This window comes from Astatotilapia calliptera, chromosome 3, assembly GCF_964374335.1.
Source record: "Astatotilapia calliptera chromosome 3, fAstCal68.1, whole genome shotgun sequence".
In the NCBI taxonomy this organism is placed as follows: Eukaryota; Metazoa; Chordata; class Actinopteri; order Cichliformes; family Cichlidae; genus Astatotilapia; species Astatotilapia calliptera.
In genome coordinates, this window is record NC_137424.1 from 57,556,973 (window position 1) to 57,574,970 (window position 17,998).

Below are 17,998 nucleotides of genomic sequence, written 5' to 3' on the forward strand. Positions count from 1 at the left end.
TGAAATCTATTCAGGGGTAACCCGATAGCAGCAAAATGACAGAAACTGAAGATAAAAATCGAGATAAACAGATCAGACACAGTTTACTGATGGACGTAGCATCAGATAGCAGCACACAGAGTCAAGTCATTTTATTAAATTACAAAAAATGTTTTTGCCACAATTTGACAATTTCATTTTTTAATGAAATGAAACATTTCAAGCCAGTATTTCATGCATTGATGGGCTGTAGCAACCTCTTTTTTTCTATTGAGATTTCCATAAAAGAAAACAGTAGAGGCAAACGTTATACGCTCGTTTTTAGTGTCATTTTTGTGGTGACCAGGTAGCAGGTATACCAACATCTTAACATCCTCATTTTGTTGTGTCATTTACAAACGCCGTCACGGGAATTTAGGCCACATTGCTATAACGACCCCACCCAGAGTAGGTGGTACTCCAGCGTAATGGAAAAAACACTGAAACCAAGTCGAGTCGAGCAGAGTGGGTACTAGTGAAAAAGGGCTATATGATACCCCAGTGAGATGGATTTGGGTTAGTGTGAATGAAAAATGTGTTTCATTTAAAGTCACAGACTTTAAATCTACCTTACCTTTAAATTTACCTTACCTTTAAAATTACCTTAATTTACCTTTCAAAACATTGTTTGAGATTATTATATGACTGAGTCCTGTGAGTCTGTGAAATTTCAGAATGAAATGTTCAAAACACAGACAGTCTACTGTGTGCATTTCAAACCTGACTTTAAAGTATAGCTAATCCTGTGCTCTATGGGTCTAAAACTTTAAAGAGGACAATGACGTACTACAAAAATACAATAATGTACTCAAAGTTGGCTCTGCTAAGTCAGAGTTGGAAATACAGAAACTAAATTAGTATATGCTACTATATGCTCTTATTCTCAGCTCTTAATAAATCTGCAATAATCGCTGTTACAAAGCAACATCTAACTGACAATTTGTAAGAACAAACTTCCAGCAGATTAATGTGCGTTGTTAACAACATTATGAAAGAGGAAATTAACTGGAGTGTCAGTTGGCAGGTTCAGGTGCAGCAAATGGGAGGAGTGACTATGAGTTTCTTACACAAATTCATAGTTTGTTTAAGAAAATCTGCTGAAATCTGTTAGGTTCAAAGAGTTTCTTAACCTGGTGAGTGACACCGAGTTAAAGTTAACTCTCTTTCTCTCCCTCATGTCAGGATTAGCAAACTTGCAGTTGTTAGTTAAACCTGCTTCCTGGAATAGAACCCACATAATACTGACCTGAATATGATTCATCTTTTCACTCAGGTGTTGCAGTGGTTTGACTTCTGCTCAGTGTGAGCTCGACAACCAACACTCTATTATGACTAACAGCTGTCCCACATGTTCTAAGCTTTAAACTTTTAATCAGTATGAATTCTCATGTGCTTCTTTAAGTGTGTCGTCTGGCTAAAGGTTTTCCCACACCTGCTACAGCAATGTGGTTTCTCACCTGTGTGAATTCTTGCATGAGACTTCATTCCTGATTTCTGATTGAATTTTTTCCCACAAGTGCTACAAGAATACGGCTTCTCGCCTGTGTGAGTTCTTACATGAGTTTCCAATGCTGATTTCTGACTGAAACTTTTTCCACAGATCCCACAAGAAAATGGTTTCTCACCTGTGTGAAATCTCATGTGTTTTATGAGTCCTGATGAGTCAGCAAATCTTTTCCCACAAGTTTTACAAAAATACGGCTTCTCACCTGTGTGAATTCTTACATGACGTTGCAGCTCTGAATTCTGATTAAATCTTTTCCCACAGGTGATACAAGGATACGGCTTTTCACCTGTATGAATTCTCACATGACGCTCCAAATGAGACTTCTGAACAAATCTTTTCCCGCAAGTGATACAAAGATATGGCTTCTCGCCTGTGTAACGTCTTATATGATTATCCAATGCTGATTTGTGGCTGAATCTTTTCCCACAGGTGCTACAAGAATATGGTTTCTCACCTGTGTGAACTCTAAGATGTGCACTCAGGTGGGATTGGAAGTAAAATGCTTTTCCACATGTGTCACATTTTAGAGACTTTTCCCTTGTGTCAGCAAGTCTGAGACGTCTCCTCCTCTTTAGTGCTATATTTCTAGCTGATCCTGAGACTACATGCTTGCTTTCTACTTCAGGACAGCTGTGAGAAAGGAGCTGCTCACTGTTTGATTCCAGTTCACTGTGGTAACTTTCCTGATAAACAAGGGTGTCCATGAAGGCATCAGCCTCCTGCTTCAGTCCAAGCTGCTGTCCTTCCTGACTGCCGCAGAGTTCCTCCTGTTCATTTTTAATCTGTGGAGGCTCTGGGTCGTCTTGGTCCAGACTAGAGTTCCTCTCCTGGTTACAGACCTGCTGACCTCTGACAACCTTCTCCTCATCACAGACATGCTGCTGTTGGAGGTCTGAATGGACAAATGAAGAAAAAAATAGTAGAAAAACAAAAATTTGAGAAGATATAGTATAAGCTGAACCATTAGGAGAACTCTACATACTGAACATGTGGCTAATATTGAGCAGTGAAACTTAAAGTGAATGCACTGATTCAAATTGTTTTTTAGTTTTACACCCTTCAAAGATCAGCTTCGTGGATGTCTGTGATGCTGTATATGAAATATAAAGATGCTTGTGTGTTTTCTGTTAAATGAACGCGGATGTGTGGGTACAATTGTATCCTGCTAAGTAGAGGTGAGAATGACCACAGGCTTCATAATGCTATTTTTATTTACTTTTTGCAACATGAATATTGGATATTGCAATAACATGTATTACAGTTTAACACAGTTTTTCAACTGCGATGTATGTTCTCAAACCTTTTCAGTATCCGTTTTATTCCAAATAAACTCCTCTCACTACAGCTATTATTATTATTATTATTATTATTATTATTATTATTTTCTTTCAGCAAAATGAGATTGCCAAGATTACCAACACTGTTACTAAAAGCTGTTATAAATGCTGCCAGACAAAGTCTGTCTTCTATCAGTCTGTGATTGAATGGCGTCAAGTTGACAATTAACTGTGATATATCATTGAAAATCACATGCCTAATCACTGTCTATGCAGACAGCAATTCTTCTTATCCAGGGGAACACTAAGGCATCCTCAAGCCAGCTGTGAGATGTCATCTCTCCAGTGCGTCCTGGGTCTGCCCCAAGACCTCATTCTGGTGGGTCATGCCCAGCTCCTTTTGATGTGGAGGAGTAGCAGCGACTCTATACTAAGCCCCTCCTGGATGGCAAAACTCCTCACCCTATCTCTAGGAGAGAGGTCAGTGACCCTATGGAGAAAACTTATTTCTGCTTGCTTTTATTCGCAATCTCATCTTTTTTGTCAGTACCCAGAGCTCGTGACCATAGGTGAGGGAGGGACATAGAATGACTGTTTTACTGTACGTTCTGCATTTCTTTAGTCTCCCAATCTGTCAATCTCTCGCTTCCCTCATGAACAAGACCATGATATATGTATGAACTCTTCCACTTGGGCCAATAACTTGTGCTCACTCAGGCTGAGGACCATGGCCCCCAGATTTGGAGGTACTAATTTTTATTCTCACAATTTCACATTTGGTTGCGACCCACTCCAGTGACAGCTGGAGGCCACCATCTGATTAAGCCAACAGAACCCCATTATCTGCAAAAAGTGAGATTCTGAAGCGACCAAAGTGGAGGCCTTAAGCCAGCTGGCTATGCTTTTAAATTGTATCCATAATAATTCTGAACAGACTCGGTGACAAAGGGCAGCCCTGGTTTAGTCCAACATCTACCAGAAACGAGTCTGACTCATTACCAGGGGTGCAGATAACTGGTACGCATGTGTGACAAAAATTAAGAAAGCGTAGTGACACTTGTGTTACCAAGTGCCTTTGGCGTACTTGACCATGTCATTTAACCTTACACATTTTGCTTGTCACCACCTAAATGTCCAAAAAACAACAGACAATAAGTAGCTTCTTTGGTGTTTCGCCACCAGCTAAGAAATGCTAACCAGAGCCAGTGCTGAAGAAAATACTTTTTCAGAAAAGTTGCCACTGTGCACTAAAATGTGGTGAAAGATTTGCCTCTCTCATCTACATCTAAGAGACAAATCAGGTGCATTTTTAAAGGCCCAAAGAATTGTAACCATCCTTTATTTGACAAATGTGAAAAGGGCAAGGAGCACATGAATGTGGTGCGAGTCATTGCTAATAAACAAGCCATCCGAGAAGATATGTGCAGTTGCCCCCTTAACAGATGGCAAGACAAGCGAAATGACGAACAGAGGTAAGCCCTGTTTAATATTTTTCTCCTCGCTTCCACAAAGTTTAACACACACATCCTATGTCTTCATATCCTTCTTTATTGAAGCAGCTAGGTGTAAACGTCAGACGTGCATGTCATTCACTTGAAGGGGGCACACAGATCATGCAGAGCATTGCTCACACCATCAGCGGGGAGTTATGAGCCAAATTGGAGTCTGCTGAATTTGGATCTGAGGACATCACAAAAAACGAGAAGGAAATTGTTTACATTGTGTCCGTGTCCAACAACGGAGACTTTCTTGGACTGACTGCACTGGGTGCTGACCGAAAGACACAGGCCATAACAGATGATTTGTGAGACTTTTCCAGGACACAGGCTTGGATGACTGGACAACAAAGTTGGTCGTTGTGTGCACAGGCTGTCAACATGGGTATGTACAACAGCGTCGTGCTAAAACTCTGGCAACTTGCTGCAGTTGCACATACTGGAAAATTGCATAAAATCAGCTGAATACAACGTTCCTTACTGAGAGACATTTAATCGCTCTGTGGTCAAACTGCTGCAGTTTTTATGCAAAAAGGTGGAGCAAAATACAAAACTGCACTGAAGAAGCTGCGTGACAAAAATGGGATCCCCTTTGTGAAACTGGGCGAGTTTCATAATATCAGGTGGCCTGCATGGACGCATGAAACTGTTAAAAATATTATCAATTGTTAGCCATTAAAATGCAACTGGCTACGAGTGACAACAGTGATTTGTAGCATACATGCTTAACATTGGCAGCATTTTAAAGACCACAACCATTAGGTTTCAGAGGGAAAAGCGGATCATTGGAGAATGTAAGGATGAACTCATCGTGGCCATTGGACAGTTTATCCTTCTGCTTGATAGTGATAGGCCACTATAGGGCACACACTGTTTCTAATGCTCATGCTGACAGACACAAGCAAAGTTACCCGGGGGTAAATCAGATACGACTTCCTCAAGTCATGCAATCATTTCTTAGTATTTGATCCTTCAACATGGCCTTAAGAAAGCAAGTACTCCACAGTTTCAGAAACACAACAGTTTGCAGGATTCTCAAGAAATACGAGGTCACCTTGCAGCTTGACAAAGACACTACTGTAACAGAATGGATGTGATTAAGGCAGGCAGGGAAACGCATGGGAGCCTCTTCTGTGTATGACTTGGTCCATCTCTTGGTCCTTACCTGAGTAGATCACTTGAAAAGTTATCTGCACCCCTGTTTATTACCAGCTAACAGGTGTGCAGGTCCCGTACAGCTTCTAACACGGGCCATTCATCCATATTCCTGAAGCAACCCCCTCAGGACTTTGAGCCGAGTCCCCTCAAGTGGTGCTTATTGACGACGACTCATTCAGACTGACTGCAACATGTTGGCAATCTGTCTGGAGAGTGTCTCTAAGCAAGAACACAGCTTTTACTTGCAAGGGTCCTACAACCTGTGTGAGAGTGACTGCAGTTAGCGCATGTTCAAGGTTTTCTGCATGTTCCAAAAACATCACATCTCTTTGTTTTTTCATTGATTTTTAGGAACGATGTACATCTCAACTTTGTTTCTGAAGATGCCTGAAAACAAGGAGTAAAGGCAACGTTACCCCAGTTGGGGCAGGGATAGCTACTCAGCTACCCCTTAGCTACCCTTGAGTAAGGTACCGTCTCTACAAATCCTTGATTCGCTGAGTGAACGGGTTAAATGCCGAGGACTAAACAATTTCCTACAGGATTAATACAGTATACATTAGGGGTGGGGGAAAAAATCGATACTGTGTAGTATCGTGATATTTTGTTTGCTAATAATGTATCAATACAGGGACAGCAGAAATCGATATGTTGTTACAAAAAAGGTTTTTGTGCTCTGACTTCAGAGCATGTTGATCCTTTTTCTGAGCAAGAATCCTGACATTCCTTACTGTCCAAATGTGTTTAACTTTTTTTTGGCAGCAATAAACATGACAGTTTACTTATTTTAATTTAAGACATGTTTTATTTTAATTAAGTTTAAAACTTTTTTATTTAATGTAAAATTATATTTTGTTTTAATTTACTTTCAAATTCTTCAGTTGCTGAATGGGCTGCATAGTTTTCATAAATTGCATAGTTCAGAATAGCTATAATTGTACCAGATGGTTGCATTCAGTTAAGTTGGACTAGACTGTAATACAAACCGTTCAGTTTGTCAACAATAAAACTGACTGAAATGAGAGAAAGACTGAGTGTGAGACTTTGATATTAGATAAAATGAATATTGATAAAGTTTACCTTTATGTACAGAATCTGAATATCGCAAAATATTTTTAAAAATTGCAATAATATCGTATCGTGCGTTAAGTATTGTGATAATATCGTATCGTGGGATGTGTGGTGATTCCCACCTCTAGTATACATAGATTTAGAAAAGTAACAACCCTCTCTTGCCAAACAATGTTAGCTCATTATGTTTTTTGCCTTAAAAAAACAAAGTGGATGAAATAAAAATTGATTTCAACTAAATAGAGACAAAACTGAGATTCTCCTGTTTGGAAACAAAGATCCATGATTACAACTTAATTCACATCTTGAATCTATAGGGCACTGAAGACCTCAACCTGGTTGGAAAATTTTGGTGAAATCATAGATGAGGAATTTAGTTTCACTGACTGTATCACAAGGCTGTATCATGGATATAATTTCTGTCTTTTTTCTGTTGTTTTTGGTTTTAATTTAATCTTGTAAACCAACTTGAATAACTTATTTGTATTTGAGAGGTAATATACAAATACATTTCCCATAACAGAAAGAGATACATTCATGCCGCTTATTAAAGTTGGACCTTGAGGAAGAAAGGATGCCCAGGTATAAAATCTTCATGCAGAAGAGATAAGTGGTCCTTCCCAGTTCAAAAGACTGGATCTAAGGCTACGTTCACACTGCAGGTCTTAATGCTCAATTCCGATTTTTTGATCAAATCCGATTTTTTTGTCTGCTTGTTCACGCTAAAAAAAAAAAAAAGTGACATCAAACACGCTCTAGTGTGAACCCTCAAAGCGGCCAGCATGCGCAAAAGAAGACGTCACACACAACACGCTCTGTTTAGACCCAGAGCAAAAGTATTGTTTGGCTGTTTCGGACTTTACGTTTCCCAATTTTGCTTTAAATTATAAAGTTATTGTGTTATTTACATATCGCCTAATAATGATCCTTATTGCTGTTTTAGAGGAGCGGTGCTTCAAAGGATAGTTGCAGATTTCTGTCAGAATCTGCAGATTATACAGTACAAATAAAATGTTCACGTTTCTCCAACATTGTCTTCCCAACAGTTTCTCTGGATGGGCAGGAAGCGTTCACAATGTCTTCTCCGGTGCTGATAATTGGTATCTGTCTCGTGTCAGTGACGTACAAGACGGATTTCATGCGACATGACCGTTCAAACAGCAGTCGCTTTCTAAAACATCAGATACGTATCGGATTCACAGCCACATATGAAAGTGACCCAGATCTAGGGTTGCAAAATTCCCGGAATTTTCAAAGATGGAATCTTTCCATGGGAATTAACGGGAATCTATGGGAATAAACGGGAATTAACGGGAATTTATGGGAATAAAGTGGGAATTTTCAAAATTGAAGGTTGGCTCTTCTTAGGGAACTTAAATATAGTTGAGGAAAGTATATTTTAGCATAATATTGACAAAAACAAACAAATGCAATTCAAATACACTTGAATATCCATGCCATTCCTTAATCACATGTACAGAGCACAAGCTTGCTGCATGGCTATTGTGACCACCTACTGGCACTGTGCATGCCTCCATCACATGTACACATGGACCACACTTTTGAGCCTGAAGGACAAAGAGTATTAAAGGCACACATTTGAGCCTGTGGACTTAACAAGTGAGGTAAGTTTTGATGATATTATGGGAAAATATATTCATTAAATGTTTAAATTGTGAATATCACATAAAATGTATTAATCTGGTAGATAGCAATCTGATAAGATGCTAAATAAAATGCTAGCATCTGATAAGATGCTAAATAAAATGCTAGCATCTAATAAGATGCTAAATAAAATGCTAGCATCTGTTAGATGCTAAATAAAATGCCAGCATCTGTTAGATGCTAAATAAAATGCTAGCATCTGTTAGATGCTAAATAAGCCATAGCTAGTATAACATAAAGAAGATGCTAGCTTCCTCATTTGGTTGTTTTGTTTTGAAGATCATTCCAGTTGTTTAGCTAGCCTTACTATTTATATCTGTTTATTATCATATTGCAATTGTATTATTACGATCTCTTGCATTGCATTAGCATTTTTACAAGCTCTTGTTTTATTTTACAGAAAAATGCCACGTGCGCTATCTGATGTGTGGAGACATTTTACACCAGCTAATGTACAAGGGAAATCTGTATATATGTGTAAGTATTGTGATAAGACGTACGTGAAGAATGCCACAAAAATGCAGCAGCACATTGCAAAGTGCAAAAAAATTCCTCAAGGCCCAACACATGCAGCAGCCAGGAGTTCCACTCAAGGGGAAAATGAATCTGTTTCAGCTGTATCAGAGTCAGATACCCACTCATCAGCTCCTGGTCCCTCTGGCATCAGAGGATTCTTTGATTTTATGGATGACACTAGCCAGAAAAACGCAGATGAGTGTTTCGCTCGTGCAATCTATGCAGCTGGCTCACCCCTGATGCTGACATCCAATGTGTACTGGAAGAGATTTTTGAATGTTCTCCGACCAGCATACATTCCCCCAACCAGACATGCATTGTCTACTCATCTACTGGATGAAGAGTTCAGTCGAGTTCAAGCAAAGGTGAAACAGACCATTGACCAAGCTGACTGTATTTCAGTCATCTCTGATGGATGGTCCAATATCAGGGGACAAGGAATTATTAACTACATAATCACCACTCCTCAGCCTGTGTTCTACTAGAGTGTAGACACAAAGGAAAACAGACACACAGGCCAATACATTGCAGATGAGCTAAAAGTGATCATCAATGACCTTGGACCAGATAAGGTTTTTGCACTGGTCACTGACAATGCAGCCAACATGAAGGTTGCCTGGGCACATGTGGAGGAGACCTACCCTCATATAACTACTATTGGCTGTGCAGCCCATACACTAAACCTTCTCCTAAAAGACATAATGGCACTAAAAACAATGGACACTCTGAATAAGAGAGTGAAGCAAGTTCTGAAATATGTTAAAGGCAAACAAGTAACTTCCGCTACATTTCTGTCAAAGCAAAAGTTAAAGAACAAGAGTACTACACTGAAGCTTCCCAGCATAACGTGATGGGGTGGTGTTGTTATCATGTTTGACAGCCTTCTGAAGGGAAAGGAGTCTCTGCAAGAGATGGCCATATCCCAGTCTGTAGGCATCGACAGTGACATCAAGAAGGTCATCTTGGATGATGTGTTCTGGGTATCTAGAGTATCTAGCAGTCAGAAAATCCTCAAACCTATTGCAGCAGCAATAGCGAAGATAGAGGGGGATGGTGCCATCTTGTCAGATGTCCAGTGCCTTTTTGCAGAACTCAAAGAAGAAATCCAGACAATTCTGCCCACTTCCCTACTACTGAAAGCAGAGGAAACGGCTGTGGTCAAGTCATTGGAACAGCGGAGGGAGTTCTGCATGAAGCCAGTGCATGCAGCAGCATACATGCTGGACCCCAAATATGACATGGGCATACTTTCTGGGGAAGAGATCAACGGTGCCTATGCGGTCATTACAGCCATGTCTGACCACCTGGGTCTCGATAAAGGCAAAGTTCTAGGCAGTTTGGCAAAGTATCGAACAAAGCAAGGCCTTTGGAAAGGGGATGGAATATGGCAGTCATGCCAGCACATATCTGCAGCCACCTGGTGGAAGGGACTATGTGAATCTGAGGCCCTTGCACCTGTAGCCTCCATTCTCCTCCAAATCCCACCATCATCAGCTGCCTCCGAGCACAACTGGTCACCGTTTGGGAACACCCACACAAAGGTTCGCAACAGGCTCACAAATGTGAGAGTGGAAAAGCTGGTCGGCATTCGGGCAAACCTACGGCTCTTTGAGCCTGACACAGAGCCATCCTCAACAAGGCTGGAAAGTGATACTGAAGAGGAAGACTCAGAGTTGGATGCTGAGGAAGTGGACATGTTGTTGGATGATGATGAGGTCCAGGAAGAGTCTATTGACTGAGCAAAAATGAGAAAAGAGGATTGCTTGAAGGAAGATTTGCATGTTTAATGGGACGTTTTGGAGGATAAGTGGCATTTTTCATTTAACCTTTTGAATGGGACTTTGTGGAGATTTTTGGACAGGGGGCATTTTTGAATGAGCGGGGTTAGGGGATGGTAATATTGAACTCAACATTTCTGTTTTTATTCATCCATGAAACAAGTTATTGAAACGTGTTCTATTCTACTGTACTTACAAATAAATCTGTTTAAATATCTGTTGAAAACATTTTGCATGGAGGTTTTCTTATGATTTCTGTTTATATTTATGCTTGGAAATAATATATTCCCAGTTAGTTCTCCTAAATTCCCATTAATTTCCATAATTCCCATTATTTCCATGGACAGTTTCCAATATGGAATATTTCCAAAATTCCCAAGCTTAACTTACCATGGAAATTTACCGGAAACTTTTCGGAAATTTACCGGAAATTTTCCGCCCCTTTGCAACCCTACCCAGATCGGATTTGAAAATATGATTGGATATGGGTCGCAGAGGGTCAGAAAAGTCGGATTTGATGTGCTTTCGCCTGCAGTGTGAACGTAGCCATAGAGTTCACAGTTGGTAATTCCAGCAGAGACACCAGGGGCATCTGTTTAAAATGTGCTAAACAAATAAATTTCCCTTAACAGAAAGAGATGCATTCATGCTGCTTATTACAGTTGGACCTTCAATTCTTCCTGTGCCTCTAAAAATAAATGTAACTTTAAACTCCAATTAGGATCCTACATGACTCATATTCATTGTTATTACGACAATCAGTTTTACATACCTATTCTGTGTAACTTTATCTCAGGTTTGCAGATGGTCCCCAGCAGTCTAATCTGCTCTTCCCTGGACCAGACGATAATGCCTTCATCTTGCTTCAGTCCAAGCTGCTCTCCCTCCTGACTGCTGCAGAGCTCCTCCTGTTCCTCTTTAATCTGTGGAGGCTCTGGGTCCTCCTGGTCCAGACTGGAGTTCCTCCCCTCCTCTTCATTGCAGTCACGTTGTCGTGGGAAGTCTTAAGCAACAAAGAAGTACAGAGTCAAGGTCACAACTGTGATGAGTTTTCACAAATATTTTACAAATGTGTGTCAAAGCCTGAATAAATAGTGATAATTTAAACACACATTTTTACAGAGACAGTGAGCCAGGGCTCTAGACTAACTTTTTGCCATCGGCGCAGCAGTGCATCTTTAAAAACTTAGGCGCACTGGCACAAAAGTTAGGCGCACTCAAATATTTCAACCACTTAACACCGCAGTTTTACATGTGCACTTTTTTGGGGGGGGAAGTTGCAGTCCATACAGACAATATTCATTTCTAAATTATTAACTAACAATCTTGTACTTAAAGTGCTTTGTCAATATTGTAGAAAATGTTAAACTTAATCATCATCTTGGCCTCCTCTGACGACCTGTTTGTTGCTGTCTGCTGCTGAAAGGCAGTGGGGAGAGTGGACACTTGGGCAGTGCATTTTTTGCAGCATATAATGTGCTTTCTGGATACACTGTGCTTTTTCAGCGTTCAAAGACAGATGGCACCATGTCAGAGCTGGCTATGAACTTCAGATGGATCAGGCCTTAACTTAACAAAAAAAGTTATCAATAGTTCTTTTCATCTTTTCTTATTACCCACAGCTACATCCCCTTCTTTCGGGCCTCACTAGGGCTGCGTATCATCATCACTGATTTCTATAATCCATTCGATTCAGGTTCTCAAAGTCCTGATTTGATTCAATTTAGCCTCAGACAGTCAGAAATATTATAATTCTGATCATTTATCAGTACGGATACATGTGAGACTTCATCAGAATTGTGAACATCACAGCAGATGCTTTTGTGTCAAAGTAACTGAGAATAAAACACAGAAAAACATGAAGGAGATTTTTCTGGCCTGGCTTTTTATAGCAGATAACCTTAAAAATATTCTATAATTTTGCATAATTTTAAGAAGTTTAAATTTCTTCTGTATTGAACAGCAAAAATTAGGCTTTAAGTGATCGCACCACTGAAAATTTTGGTCGCATTTGCGACCACATTGCTCGCACTCTAGAGCCCTGTGAGCTCAGATCACACCATCACTGGTGTCACAGTTGTGTCAATCAGATTAAATAAAATGTGTAAATATTGAAAAAATATATAGTCTTGTGGTTTCTAGTCAATATGATATCAAGTTTGATTCAACAAGAAGAGGTTTTAATTCACAACGGTGACCATGAACATGCACCAGTCCAACATAGTCCATCACTGGACACTGAACCACAGCACTGATAAATACCCAGTTTAACATCTTCTAGTAAAGCCACTGTATCTTCAATCGGACCCTGAGCACTTGTACACATTTAGACATCATACTTTGCTTCAGTGATTGTTTTCTTGCTTTTGCTGCAGATGTAAAGACATTATTTATAGAAGTATTTGTAACATGGACAGATTTTGTTCTGATACTTTGGAGAGTCTGTCACTGTGTGTGTTCACTTTGAGGCTGTTATAAAAAATAAATGGAATAAACAGTTGGTGTGGACGCTCATCTTCATCAATGTTAGTCAGCAGACAGTTTTCACACTGTCTCATTAAGAGTGTGTGTGCTCTTCCTCAACTATCACCGTTTGCTCCTCTGAATTCATCACCAAAGTAACAGCTGCCTGCTCTCAGCTAACATCAGCTTAGAGAAATCCTGGAGATGCTGATAAACTTTCAGATTTATCACCAATCAACTAAATACCGAAGAATCTGAGCTTGAACAGCACAGAGATAAAAACATGTCCATACCTGTGATGTGTGAGTTTCTGTCGGGTTTCCGGCTGATATCCAGCAGTCTGTGCTGACGGTTGATCTCCTCCTCATACTGGACGATGGTTTTTTGAACCTCTGAGAAGATTTCTTCACAAACAGCAGTTAGTCTCTCCCTGATGAACTCTCTCAGATACTGAGCTGAACTCATCGCTGCTTCCGCTGAGCGGATCGATACAAGCATCGACACCGGTATCAGATGGATATTAACGTCATAAGATCAGTACTTTAGTTTGTGTTTTTCCTCTAAGTTCAATCAGCTTTATCAAACAGCGGCCATGTTGCGGACGTACTTCTCGCTCCACCCAGGTCCGCCGTGAGTTTGCGCTCGTGCGTCACGTGACTCAGGGAGCCACGCCGATTTGTTGAATGGTAATGCCGCGTTCCAGATGCCTCGGATCTCGGGAGTTACGTCACTCCTGAGTGAGAGCATTCAGATAAAACAGAATCAGTTTAGCAAGGTAGAGCCATTCCAGTGTCGATAGCAGTAAGACCTGATACTTATTTGTTGTGCTTAAAAACACATTCAGTGATAGAGCCTGTTCACTTCTCTGCGTATGACTAATTGAACGAGTTGCAGAGCAGATTGAAAGTTTACAGTTCTAATTTTGTTCACATTCAGTCCCGCCTTCTTGGATTGTTAAATCGTTTATGTTGGTCTACTCTGACTTTCCAAGTGTGAAATCCGATGTAAGGGGCCCTCCACAACACATTTCCGACAGAGAACTCGGGATTTCCGACTTTAAACCTATGCACCATGTCCATTATTATTATTTATTTATCAACAACGGCGGCTCGTGAGTTGTGTCTGCATCCTTCAAATGTCTATTTCGGAAGTGAATTATTAAGTAAGGGATTCCATGTCACTCAGTTATCTAGTTAATATAAATGTAGCGAAGGGTAAAGCGAGGCTTTGTGAAACACTGTTTCCATTCAACATAGCACGATAAAATGTGATGATGTTAAAAACACGAAACTGTGAATGTAATGAACTGTGTGTTTCAGTAATACTATTTTCCAGTGTTAACCTAAATGACAGCCACACACACACATACACACTTTGTGGATTTGAATGTCACCTACTTTTAGGTAGGTTAAGCTTAGACCTTAGTAACCTCCTTATGCTTAGGTAAAGTGAATAACTGAAGGTTCAGTAAAAATGAATACATTTGTCATATGCAAAAATATTTTTCAAAAACATTTCTTTGGGGTTGAGCTATTCTACAGTATCTACCTCTACAGTGACATCGGCAGTAGGGTACTCTGGGTTTGGTCTTATTGTTTGTTATTGTTACTGAAAGAACAAACATATATATATATATATATATATATATATATATATATATATATATATATATCTATATATATATATATATATATATATATATATATACATACATATATATATATATATATATATATATATATATATATATATATATATATATATATATATATATATATATACACACACATACATATATATATATACACTCATACATATATATATATACACATATACATATATACACACACATATATATATATATATATATATATATATATATACACACACATACATATATATATATACACTCATACATATATATATATATACACACATACATATATATATATATATATATATATATATATACATATATATACACACATACATATATATACACACATACATATATATATATATATATATATATATATATATATATATATATATATACATATATATATTCATGATTGCAGTTTTCAAAAAGAATATTATTATTAAGCTTCATTGCAGCACATCCGGCATGACTCATTTGCAGTGGACATTTAAAAATTTGTAACAGCTCAAGGATTCAAATTCTTGTGACATTTTTAAAGATTAGACCTCAAAGACATTGCGTTTACTTTGAAGATCATAAACGTCAGAGGCAAAAAGTGGTTAAATGGGTTGATCTAGCCTTCAGATTTGTGTCACCAGATGTTTCCACCTCAACCCCATCAGATGTCCTCTTCTGTGACAGTGGGAAAACAAGATGACTGCAGAAATGTTGATTATCTCTTTTTGAGGCTTTTGATACACATACAAAAATGATTTATCTCAGACTGAAAAATGACCATGTTCAGGTACATTTAAAAATACGTGTCTTGATTATTTCCCCTTCAGATCTGTGAAATGTGTGTGGATTTGTTTGAAAGTGTTCCAAACTTGAAAACTTTTTATTAGCTTATTAAAACCTTATTTACTTTTTGAATTGTATTTTAGATTTTTTATAGTAGAGATTATTTGAATATAGAACTTTTTATCTTTTCACGATGAATTAGTACATTTTGAATTTTTTCTTTTTTTACCAACAATACCTTTTGTGCAATACTTTTGTAAATAGTCAACGGTGCAATAGACTCAATACTTGAAATGTGCAATTCACTTGTATTTTTATTTTTATTCCTATTTATTATATTTATCCCCTTCGTATATTTTATTTATATTGTCTCTGTATTTATATATATGTGTGTGTGTATAACTCTGTAACTTCTGTCGGTGCTGTGCTTTTTTGGAAATCGAATTTCCCAGAGGAACCCACCCGAGGGATTAATAAAGTTCTATCTATTCTATCTATTCTATTCTATTCTAAGTGCAATAATCACAATATTGTTTTAACATGTTTTTATCTTTTCCCTATTCACCACACTTCCTCAGTATTTTTGGCTGTTTTTGATATCAATTGTATTATAAAAAATGATGACTCAAATTATTGATACTTTTCAAAAGTTCAGACCTCTAAGATGTACCGTTTAGGGTCATATGTTATCAAGAAAACCAACAATCTTCCACAACAACCTGTCTTCTCTGTCTATTTGACTTTAATCAACTCTGCAGTAGCTCCAGCAGAGAAATAAAGACAAAGTCCAGCATAGAGCGGCTGAGTGAATGTGGTCTGGACTCTGTGGAGGAGAGTCATGGTTTCAGAGACGCTGTAGAAAGACAGAATACCTGCTCTGTGATCCAGGTACACTCCTACTCTGGAGGACCGAGGACCTGAGAGGTCAGTTTGGATTTTTTTGTGATAGAATGAATAACTTTTGTTTTCACAAAGTAATGCCCAAGATTTGTCATTGTATCCAAATACACATTCATTTATACTGCTCTTTTGATATTCTTGTATGAGACTGCTACTTCTATTCCTCTAGCGCTCCTCTCCACTCTACCTGATCATAAAAGGTGAATCTGTCTGGATGATCAGAATAACATTGTTGTTCTTTCAACTGTGTTACTTTTCTGTTCCCCTCAGATAATAACAGATGCATATTTGCTGTGTTTGGATCCAGTGTGATTTCATGTGAATGTTTTAAGAATCCAGCTCTGGTCTTTGGCTCAGGTGGTGACAGTAAAACATCCTCTTCAGTGACTGTCAGTGAGATGTTTGTCCATTCCTCTCTCAGAATGTCCTGTAGTTTATCTCTGGTCTCTGACACAGCTGCTGTCACATCCTCAAAGTAGCTCAGAGGACGAATATTGATGCTGGATGAGTGTGTAGACTCACTGAGTGCTGACAGTGAGGGGTAGTTGTGTAGAAACTGGTTGTGATCCTCTGTGTGTGAGAGCTGCTCCAGCTCGCCGTCTTTCCTCTTCAGCTCAGCGATCTCCTGCTCCAGCTTCTCCTGAAGCTCTTTGACTCGACTCACTTCAGTTTCCTGCTGGGATCTGACCTGCTGCTTCACATCAGAGCTTCTTTTCTGGAGGAGACGGATCAGCTCAGTGAACATCTTCTCACTGTCCTCCACTGCTTTATCAGCAGAGCCATTGATGGCCTCCACCTCCTGTTGAAGCAGCTTCACATCTTTCTCTCGCTCCTGGATTCTCTGCTGGATGTTTAGTCGTCTCACCTCGAGCTCCTTCTGCTTCTCAGTCCTTTCTGCTGCAGCTGGGACTGTTTCATGGCCTTTATGTTCATCCACTGTGCAGAGATAACAGCTATAAGATAAAAGTCTAAGGGGGTCCGATCGGGAGACCTTGGGGGCCATTCAACTGGCCCATGACGACCAATCCACTTTCCAGGAAACTGTTCATCTAGGAATGCTCGGACCTGGCACCCATAATGAGGTGGTGCACCATCTTGCTGGAAAAACTCAGGGAACGTGCCAGCTTCAGTGCACAAAGAGGGAAACACATCATCATGTAGCAATTTCAAATATCCAGTGGCCTTGAGGTTTCCATTGATGAAGAATGGACCCACTATCGTTGTACCCCATACCACACCAAACCATCACTTTTGTTGTTCCAACAGTCTTGGAGGGATCCATCCAATGTGGGTTAGTGTCAGGCCAATAGCGGTGGTTTTGTTTGTTAACTTCACCGTTCACATAAAAGTTTGCCTCATCACTGAACAAAATCTTCTGCGTGAACTGAGGGTCCTGTTCCAATCTTTGTTTTGCCCATTCTGCAAATTCTGTGTGCCGATCTGGGTCGTCCTCGTTGAGATGCTGCAGTAGCTGGAGTTTGTAAGGGTGCCATTTGTGAGTAGCTAATATCCGCCGAAGTGATGTTTGACTAATGCCACTCTCCAATGACATGCGGCGAGTGCTACGCTGTGGGCTCTTGCTGAATGAAGCTAGGACAGCCACTGATGTTTCTTCATTAGTGACAGTTTTCTTGCGTCCACATTTTGGCAAATCCAACACTGAACCAGTTTCACGAAACTTAGCAAACAGTTTGCTAACTGTAGCATGG

General features: G+C 39.4%; 1 protein-coding gene across 2 annotated transcripts; it reads right to left on the bottom strand.

Moving 5' to 3' along the window:
- Nucleotides 1-116: 116 nt before the first annotated feature.
- LOC113017234 (uncharacterized) lies at nucleotides 117-13,600 on the bottom strand. Of its 2 annotated transcripts, XR_013906265.1 has the most exons (4): nucleotides 13,243-13,600; nucleotides 11,259-11,489; nucleotides 5,464-5,716; nucleotides 2,281-2,417 (listed from the first exon to the last, which is right to left on the bottom strand). XR_013906265.1 is itself a non-coding variant. In XM_026160389.2 (3 exons), the coding sequence occupies exons 1-3, from the start codon at nucleotides 13,445-13,447 to the stop codon at nucleotides 1,387-1,389; spliced, it is 1,467 nt and encodes a 488-aa protein (XP_026016174.1). In that variant the 5' UTR covers nucleotides 13,448-13,594; the 3' UTR covers nucleotides 117-1,386. The 2 variants fall into 2 exon arrangements, 1 of the variants encoding a protein (XP_026016174.1); XM_026160389.2 differs by lacking the exon at nucleotides 5,464-5,716 and having other exon boundaries at nucleotides 117-2,417; nucleotides 13,243-13,594.
- Nucleotides 13,601-17,998: the final 4,398 nt, after the last annotated feature.

Bases quoted from the DNA above. Each gene is read 5' to 3' on its own strand.
- LOC113017234 (XM_026160389.2), bottom strand. From the start codon at position 13,447: ATGCTTGTATCGATCCGCTCAGCGGAAGCAGCGATGAGTTCAGCTCAG. The intron at 11,490-13,242 runs GTATGGACATGT...TTGTTGCTTAAG, and splicing joins CAGAAACTCACACATCACAG to ACTTCCCACGACAACGTGAC. The intron at 2,418-11,258 runs GTATGTAAAACT...TTGTCCATTCAG, and splicing joins GATAAAGTTACACAGAATAG to ACCTCCAACAGCAGCATGTC.